General features: G+C 45.5%; 1 protein-coding gene across 3 annotated transcripts in view; it reads left to right on the top strand.

The window, feature by feature from the left end:
• The first annotated feature begins 1,613 nt into the window (after positions 1–1,613).
• The window catches only part of SCN3B (sodium voltage-gated channel beta subunit 3), a 23,821-nt gene continuing 16,436 nt past the window's right edge, over positions 1,614–8,998 (top strand). The window contains exons 1-2 of one of the 3 annotated variants that reach the window (XM_081799252.1): positions 1,614–1,763; positions 2,718–2,799. In XM_081799252.1, the coding sequence (XP_081655378.1) occupies positions 1,630–1,763; positions 2,718–2,799 (216 nt within the window). In that variant the 5' untranslated portion in view covers positions 1,614–1,629. Of the gene's footprint in view, positions 1,764–1,889; positions 2,292–2,717; positions 2,800–8,998 lie in introns of those variants that run through there. The other 2 variants (XM_081799251.1, XM_081799253.1) reach the window with 2 other exon arrangements.

An 8,998-nucleotide genomic window follows, 5' to 3' on the forward strand; every position in this document is an offset into this window, starting at 1 on the left:
CAGGTGATTGTCAAGCCTAGAGATGAAACAAAGCTGAAGAAGAAAGATATGTTGGATGATTGAATGTGGATTCAATAAGAGTACTAACAGGATGTGACAATTAGTTGAAACTGATAAATTTTAACAGCAATAAATGTAGTTCCATAATCATTTTTTCAAAATTCCCCGTATAACTAAAAACGACTCTGCAACAGTTCAAGTGAAAAATACTTAGGACTTTTAATTGACCACAAGCTCATAATGAGTGAGATATGGCAGTAAATGTATTTGAATAGACATACCCTCTAAAGCAAGTGTGGCCGTAATTCCCCTGGATTTATACTGCTCAGACCACACAGGGAACATCATTTCCTGTTCTAAATGTCACTTTGAGAATCATGCTGACAAACTACAAATCCTCCTGAGAAAGTGACAAAAACAGTTTCGGGACCACTTAGTGGAGTGTGGGGAGGGAAGAGGAGTGTACAGAATTCTACTGAATGTAAAGAAGAACTTCTTTAAGCAATAGAAGGGACAGGTACCTGGGTGGCTCAGTCGGTTAAGCATCTGCCTTCAGCTCAGGTCATGATCCCAGGGTCCTGGGATAGAGTCTGGCATAGTCCCTGCTCAGTGGGGAGTCTACCTCTCCCTCTGCCCCTCCCCCCCCACTCATGCTCTCTCTCGCTCTCTCTTTCAAATAAAAAAATAAAATATTTAAAAAAAAAACAGAAGGGACTAACTTGGGAAGTAGTAAGCTCTTACCACTAGAAAGAGTTGAGTCTATTCATCAGGAATGTTCTTGGGGGATTCATGAATTGAACAGGTTGAATTAAGTCAACTTTAACTTCTCTTTCAAGCTTAATACACTGTGCTTCAAAGGGTTGGCCTTCAAAAACAACATAGAGTTTATGACCTGGTGGCTCCCTGCCCAGGAAGAAAGTCCTATCTTGGCGACCTTCTGCTGTTCTGTCATATGTTAGGAAAGAGAATTTCCTGCCTGTGGTTCGTTTACAGTCAGCTGTTACTCTCCCGTTCTTTTTTGGAATATCAATGTCAAGCTTCCCCTTTTGGAAAGGGAGCAGGAGGGAATAAGAAGGGGGAGGGGGAGATTTTTGTATTAATCTTTCATTTCAGTTCCAGGCATTCCTAATCTGTTACGTCAGTTTGAATTTATAACAAATCAGAGTTTGAATTTAAAGTTTCAGGTTTCCCTTCCAGAGATGGGGCGGGGGCGCTGAAACAGCTGCTAGGATTAGGGAGTGGCTAATAGTTGGAGGAAGCCAAACCACAATCTATCTGCTTTTAAACTAAAAAAAAGGAAAAGGAAAAAAGCGATTAGAGCGAGAGGGAGCTGCTCCCACCCACGGCACCACTCTTGCGCTAACCTTTGGATCACCTCACTGGATGAGGAGGTGAACATGGGAACAGGTACACCTCATCCCTACCTCACTTCTCCCAAGCAGGGATTTTCTTGCTGTGGTCAATGTGCCCGGAACTAATTAATCAGGCTAGACAGAATAGATTGGGAGAACAGAAGGGGATGGGGTCGGGGGAGAGAAGCCCGGAGCTTCTCATGTACAGTGTACATTACAGATGACATCATTGCCTGAAAGAGATTCGGCCCTCCCCTTCCCGGAGCTGGAGGCAAGCATGCCTGTGCGGGAGCAGGAGTGGGGTTGCCTGGAGGGTGTGAATTGGTGCGAGGAGGTGTTCCCGGGCTGGGGAGAGCTCCGGGGATGTGAAAGGGAGACCTGGAGACAGCCAGCTAGCAGAGAAATCGCGAGGTCTGGAGGTGTTTGCGCCGCTCCAAGCTCCGCCCCTCGCTCGGCCGCCGTGTTCTGCCCTGGGAGGGGCACGCCTGTTTGGAGGTGGGGAGTGTGTGCACGAGGGGTGGGTCCGTGGTAGCGGTGGGGGTGGACAGCCGCCTGCGCATGTCAAGGCTGACTAAACATACGCGGTCAAGGGGGACCTGCAGAAGGGCAGTTGGTCACCCGCCACCCAGGGTCGGGGCCCCGGCATTATCTCGGGGCGAGCTCCGGGGAAGGGGCCCACCCTCCCTGTCCCCTCCCCCAGAGATCGGCAGCGCGACAGGAGCTTCCGCCTCCTTCCCCGCCCCTCCGAACCTTCCCGGGGATCAGAGGGCGGGTGTGGACAGTACCGAGGTGGAACGAATTTTGGAGCTCAGACGGGTGGCCCGGGTGGCTTCGGGTGTGGGGGGCACGCCCAGCTTGGAGAAGCCGGTGCAGGCGGATGAAGCCGAAGCTCCTGGGTCTTGGTGGATCCTGGTCTGAGCATAGCTATTCCCAGGGGAGGTGAGAGGTGGATCAACATGGACCCCTTCGATAGCCCAGCCGCCTAGAGCCAGCCGTGCTGCTCTCTTCGGAGCTGAGCTGTCACCGAGGCGCAAACAGGAGAAGCAGCTGAGCGACTGGAATTTGTGAAGTTCCGGGGTGGGCGGGGAAGGTACTGTCCGTGGTGCTGAGCCGGATCCCAGCAACGGGCTCCGGGGAGAGCGCGCGAAGCTGCGGATCGGCTCCCTCGAATTGGGGCGGTGCGCCAGTGTAGCTTGGAGCTGAAACCCCCGCCCGGCTCGAAAAGCCCGGAAAGCCTCCCCAGTCGCTGGCGCTTGACCCTTATTTCAGTCAGAAAGTCGCCCCCTTGGGGCAGTTCGTCCCAAAGGGTTTCCTCGAAAGTATCTGAGAGGGCGAGTTGTTGACCGAGGGAATCTCTCTGTTTAGCCCCGGAAGCCACCCGCCGGAAAAAAGATGCCTGCCTTCAACAGATTGTTTCCCCTGGCTTCCCTCGTGCTCATCTTCTGGGGTAAGTACCAGCACCCTGCCGTGCGAGATGCAGATAACAGTAATAATGCCAACATAATAACACTTAATTCATGTTTGTGACAGGAAGGAGCCCTGGTTGGCTTCCCTCTATGCTTGTCTGCCAGACATGGAGATCCATAGGGGTTCCATGAGAGCTGGGATTTTGAGATTGGAAAAACACCTCCTCACTCCTGCTGCTTTATTCCTGAGCTACCCTTGGTGGTTTTTCCACCCCTCTTCCTGTTTCCTGTTAATTCCAAAGTATTTTTTTCCCTTTTCCTTTGCTGAAAGGGAATGCAGCCACATTCGTTATGAAAAATCTCGGTTGCATTTACATTTCATTTTTCAATGAGGAATCAGTCGGTCTTCAGATTAATTCCCATGTCTTTTTTCAAAAGCTGGATGCACGCATTTTGAAACAGCACTTTAGCTGTTGGTCCATTTGTTTAAGTCTAATAAGGAAAATAGCCTTCAGCCATTTGCAGCTATGTCTTTGATAAATAGGCACCTGGGCATTGCATCTTTATTCTTTTTCATGAACATATGAAGCTAATGTGCTTTGGTGTTTGGGGAGCAATGTTTTTTTGCTTTCAAAAATGAATAGGTTCTTGTTTGCTGTGAGGAAATAAGGTGACCTTCTCCCTCTAAGTAAGGAAGACCTTCACTTGCAACACTAAGGCTAAGCAGAGAAGTGTCGGAGTGGGGTGCCTGCTTGTGTGTAGAGAGAGTTAATGAGTCTACGTGATAATGTCTGAATATGTGATTGAGAGAATGGTTTACTCTGTGGATGTATATGTCTCAGTGTTTGAATGTGTGTGTTAGCGTATGTCTGAGCATGTTAGAATGGGCATTTGAATGGATTGGTGAAGATGTGTGTGTGTGTGTGTGTGTGTGTGTGTGTGTGTGTGTGTGTGTGGTGGTTCTGTAGTTCTGGGCATCTCTGTCTTGGTGATTCTGATTAGATCCTTAGGTCAAATATAGGTGCTCTTCAGTTGATATATTGTTTCACATGATCTTCTACATTCCCACTTTTTCCATGCTTTTACCTTCCTTTATGCCAAAAATCAATAACCAGGATAATTAGAAGTGATTGTGCCCACCTGCTTTATTGAAAGTAGGCATGTGGGATTATTCTCATTTCTGCCTGTGCAATGGCAAATATGCTGATGGGAATTGCCTCTTTGCCTTAGTATCACTTTATTAAGCCTCCAGGACTTACTGGCTGCCAGCATTATCTGGATTTTGCATGTGACCAAAAGCAAAGCCAAGCTTCCTGTTGAACAAAATGCCTGATGAGACAGTCCAGGAAGGACAAGGAGGAAGAATAATGCCAGTCCCAAAGGCAGACCCACTGCCATCCATCCCCAGTAGAGTAGACTAGACCTGAAGATGAAGCAGACATAATAGGTTGCCAATGATCTCACTTGCCTTGAAGACTTAAGGCTGGGATTTCCTCCGGGGAGGCTAAGGCTAGGGACATGAGGCTTAGGAGAGGTTGGTCTGGCTGTATAAGAAAGAGTGTGAGTAAAGCAATGGGAGATGAAGTTGCAGAGAGCCTTCGAAAGGGCTCTACAGAGCCTTTCTTCCCAAACCTTAATTTAAATTTTTAGCATCCCTGACTGAATTCTAGTGGAGGAGGTGAGCATGCCTTATTCCAAGCACCTCTTAGGACTTACAAAGTCTGGCTTGGAGTCTTAGCTCTGCCATTAGCTTGCTATGTAACAACCTTAGAGTATCTGCTTCCTCATATGTGAAGTTTGGAAGTTGGGGCAGATAATGTTTAAGACTGAATAGTAAGGAAGTATTTACAGAATATTGCTAAATTTGGCAGTGTCCACCCCTCTCCTCACTCCCACTCCCCACCCCACCCCAAAATAAAACCTTTGGAAGAAGTGTGTACATCGCACCCATCCTTGCTAATTCTCAGCTTCTTTATAACCAGAACATTGGTTCACGAAACTTAAAAGCTGCAGAAGGAAAGAGGGATGGTTCGGGAACTTGGCCATCAGATGTAAAAGAAAGGGCCTCATTTCACAAATGCAATTTCATTTTATTTGAATGTAATTCTAGTATTGGAAACCACTTCGACTAGATACATTCTCCCTTCCCAAGCTGATTTTTCACATGATGCAAATATGAATGGAAAGAATCTTTTCTGTTATATTATTATCTGCATCTATTGAAAAACCTTCCCTTATTTCCTTTAATAGCGTATATACTAATAATTAAAAAAAACTCTACACTTCCTTGGTGCTTTATAGTTTACAAAGCATTTTTCAATCCAGTACTTCTTTTTGGTCACTGTATCAATCCTTGGGGGTAGTCAGGGAAAAATAGTATTATTTCTAATTTAGAGGTGAGAGAATGAGCTCAGGGAGAGGGAAGGACTTGCTAGAGAACTCTTGTCTTCTGATTTCAGTCTTCTAGTACTTGTTCTAGCACTTCTTATGGACACATGTGCTACTATGCAGGATTGCCAGATAGGTATCTGTCCTCTCATCCCTTTTCTGAGCCACCACCCATCCTCTCCTCCTCCAAGCCATTGCCTTTCCTAAGGGCCTCCTTAGCCTCTAGTCCCAGGTCTACTCTCCCAGATGTCTGCCGTGTTGGGGAATGTTTTCCTCTCTTCTCCCAGCAGCCCATCTTGCTGCATCCCATTCTTTCAAGGCTCTGCTAAGTGACTGGCTAATCTGATAGGCAAATCATTTCAGGGTGTTAATATCTACAGATAACTTCTTTTATTACCCTCTTTTGGAAAGTATTTACATTCTATTTTTTTTAAGATTTTATTTATTTATTCGACGGATAGAGAGAGAGAGAGCACAAGTAGGCAGAGTGGCAGGCAGAGGGAGAGGGAGAAGCAGGCTCTCCGCTGAGCAGGGAGCCGGACATGGGGTTCAATCCCAGGACCCCAGGATCATGACCTGAGCCGAAGGCAGCCGACTGAGCCACCCAGGTGCCCCAAGTATTTACATTCTAATCAAAGCCTTTATTGGGGTGCTTGGGTGTCTCAGTCATTAAACATCTGCCTTCGGCTCAGGTCACGGTCCCAGGGTCCTGGGATCAAGGCCCGCATTGGGCTCCCTGGTCTGCGGGAAGCCTGCTTCTCCCTCTCCCACTCCTCCTGCTTGTGTTCCTTCTCTCGCTATGTCTCTATCTGTCAAGTAAATAAATAAAATCTTAAAAACAAAACAAAAACAAAAATAAAACAGTGTGGCAACTGTTAAAAAAAAAAAGCCTTTATTATCTTAGCACAAAGGAAAGCATTCTAAAGCAAACTCAGGAGGGGCAATATAGTAATGCCCAAAGAAGAAAAGATTAGAGGAGTTGGTTCAAAACACATTGCTCTCCACCTCATAATAGATTGATACTATTCCTTAGTTAAATATAATCATTAGTAATAATATCATATTCTACCTTCTCAGAAGATTCTTATTTTTTTTTAATTTTTTTAAAAAAAATTTATTTATTTATTTGAGAGAGAGAATGAGAGACAGAGAGCACGAGAGGGAAGAGGGTCAGAGGGAGAAGCAAACCCCCCGCTGAGCAGGGAGCCCGATGTGGGACTTGATCCCGGGACTCCAGGATCATGACCTGAGCTGCAGGCAGTCGCTTAACCAACTGAGCCACCCAGGCACCCCTTCATTATTTTTTTTTAATTTAATTTATTTATTTGAGAGAGAGAGAGAGAGAGCACAAGCAGGGGGAGCAGCAGAGGGAGAGGGAGAAGCAGTCTCCCCGCTGAGCAGAGAGCCCGACACAGGGCTCGATCCCAGGACCCTGAGATCATGACTTGAGCAGAAGGCAGACACTTAACGGACTGGGCCACCCAGGTGCCCCAAGTTTCCTCATTATTACTATGGAAATTGAAGAAGAGACCAAAAGTGAAGTGATTTTGGCCAAGATTATTCTAGCAGTTTATTATTTACAGTCAGCAATGTGGATTGAATACCTACCATATGTACAACCTTTCTTGGATATCTAGAGGATTTCATAGACAGAGAGGCAGTCTCCATGGGGCAGAGAAACAGATGTCACCTCTTGATGGAAGGAGCAGCAAGTCATATTGCAAAGGGCAAGCAAAGAGAGATGAGAGAATTTTGCGGCCATTTTGCAATGTACTATCCAGGACCTCATGAGCAGAATTCTATGAGAAAGGAATCAGTAACATTCGTTCTCTGATGATATCTTGGATTATTGTCATCTCAGGAGCAACTCAGAAAAAAGAGGGACTGCCATGCTATCCATTGTGATCCTCCTGACTGCATATATTCTGTCCTCCCTCCTTTAACTATAAATGAACTAACTGTGCTCCTATTTAAGACCAATTCATCTACTTGTTCATTAAAGCACATCACCTGTCACCTATTCGAGGATGTTGGTCCAGCAAATTATTCCTTTTCAAACCCCAACACCTCTACTACCACCTTCATCCAAGCAAAACCATTGAGCCATCTCTCGGTCTGATCAGTGTACCAGCCTCTTAACTATTCTCTTTGCTTCCACACTTGTCCTTCCTCACTTCCTCAGTTTATTCTCAACAGAGCAGTCAGGTCATGTAATTTTGTATAAATCATATCATTCTTCCACTTGGAATACTCCAGTGTTCTCCAAGTCACTCTGAGCAAAAGTCCAAGTTCTAATTGTGGTCTACAAGACCAGCCGTGATCTGGCCCTGGCTTATGTGTCCTTCTTTCTCACTTTGTTCCCTGTGCTTTATTGTGCTCTTTGCTTTGACAGACACTCCCACCCTAGGACCCCCACAATGCTATGTCCTCTATTTGGCACACTTCCACACAGATATTCATATATCTCCTTTCTTCCCCTCATTTCTTTCCTTCAGTGCCTGCTCATTGTCACGCTCTCAATGAGGCTGTTGCCAGTGTGCCTATGTTCCTCTACTCTGTTTTACTTTTTCTAATAGCACTTATTATAATGTAATGTCCCTTATTTTTCTCACCCTCCCCTGGAATGTAGACTCCATGACAGCAGGGATGGTTTCTGTTTTGTTCCCTGTTGTGTTGTCTAGAACAGTGCCTGGCACACAGTATATTTGTTGAATAGGTGAACAAACAGATGAAGGGTAAAATACCTTAACAAGCGGTATGTGTACAAAGCACATTCATATAAATCATTCCATAGACTTTCCATGATGATTCCATTAGACAGATATTATTTTCAACATTCTGTTGATGAATAAACTGAGTCTCAGGGGTTAAAGAGTAGATAAACCCAGGCCTTCGGTTGCCAAATACATCTTCATCCTGCCTCTGTATTTGTTTTTTTTTTTCATCCTGCCTCTGTATTTGTAACTGTGCGTTCCTTGGTACATTTTCCTCTGCTGCTTTGAAGTCATCATCATTGAACTAACTTACCTTTACCATGTCTCATTAAATATGAATGTGCCCCAAGGCTGCCTGCTACACAGAGTTCTCAATGCACATTCTCTGCACCTCTCTTCATTCCCAAACTTTTGCACAGACCACACTTTCTTCTCTCTTTTTTTTTTCAACCAGGTCAACAATCAAGACTTCAAACACAGCACATTCTTTTTTTTTTTAAGATTTTATTTATTTATTTGAGAGAGGGAGACAGAGACAGAGATAGTGAGAGAGAACACGAGTGGGGAGGAGAGAGAGAAGCAGGCTCCCCGCTCAGCAGGGAGCCTGATGCGGGGCTTGATCCCAGGTCTCTGGGATCATGACCTGAGCCAAACGCAGACGCTTAACTGACTGAGCCACCCAGGTGCCCCAAAACACATCACATTCTGAAAGTGTTTCTGATCAGTTCTCTCCAGATATGGACCCTCTCCCCAAAAAGTGATGGTCCATATGCAGAAGCAGGAGACTCTATTGCAGACTGCCCGATAAGACCAGTCCCAGCTTGCTTGGGAGTTTTAAAACCAATTAATTTTATTTTATGTTGATGTTTTAAATTTCATCATAGTGCCACTCTGTTTGTCTGTTTGTTTGTTTTTATTTTTTATTTATTTATTTATTTATTTTTTTAAAGATTTTATTTATTCATTTGAGACACAGAGATACAGATACAGAGAGAGAGCATGAGCAGGGAGAGAGGCAGAGGGAGAGGGAGAAGCAGGCTCCTCGCTGAGCCAGGAGCCCGATGTGGGGCTCGATCCCAGGACCCTGGGATCATGACCTGAGCTGAAGGCAGATGCTTAACCGACTGAGCCACTCAGG

This window comes from Leptonychotes weddellii, chromosome 11 (assembly GCF_054177405.1).
Source record: "Leptonychotes weddellii isolate Sample4059 chromosome 11, ASM5417740v2, whole genome shotgun sequence".
Lineage (NCBI taxonomy): Eukaryota > Metazoa > Chordata > Mammalia > Carnivora > Phocidae > Leptonychotes > Leptonychotes weddellii.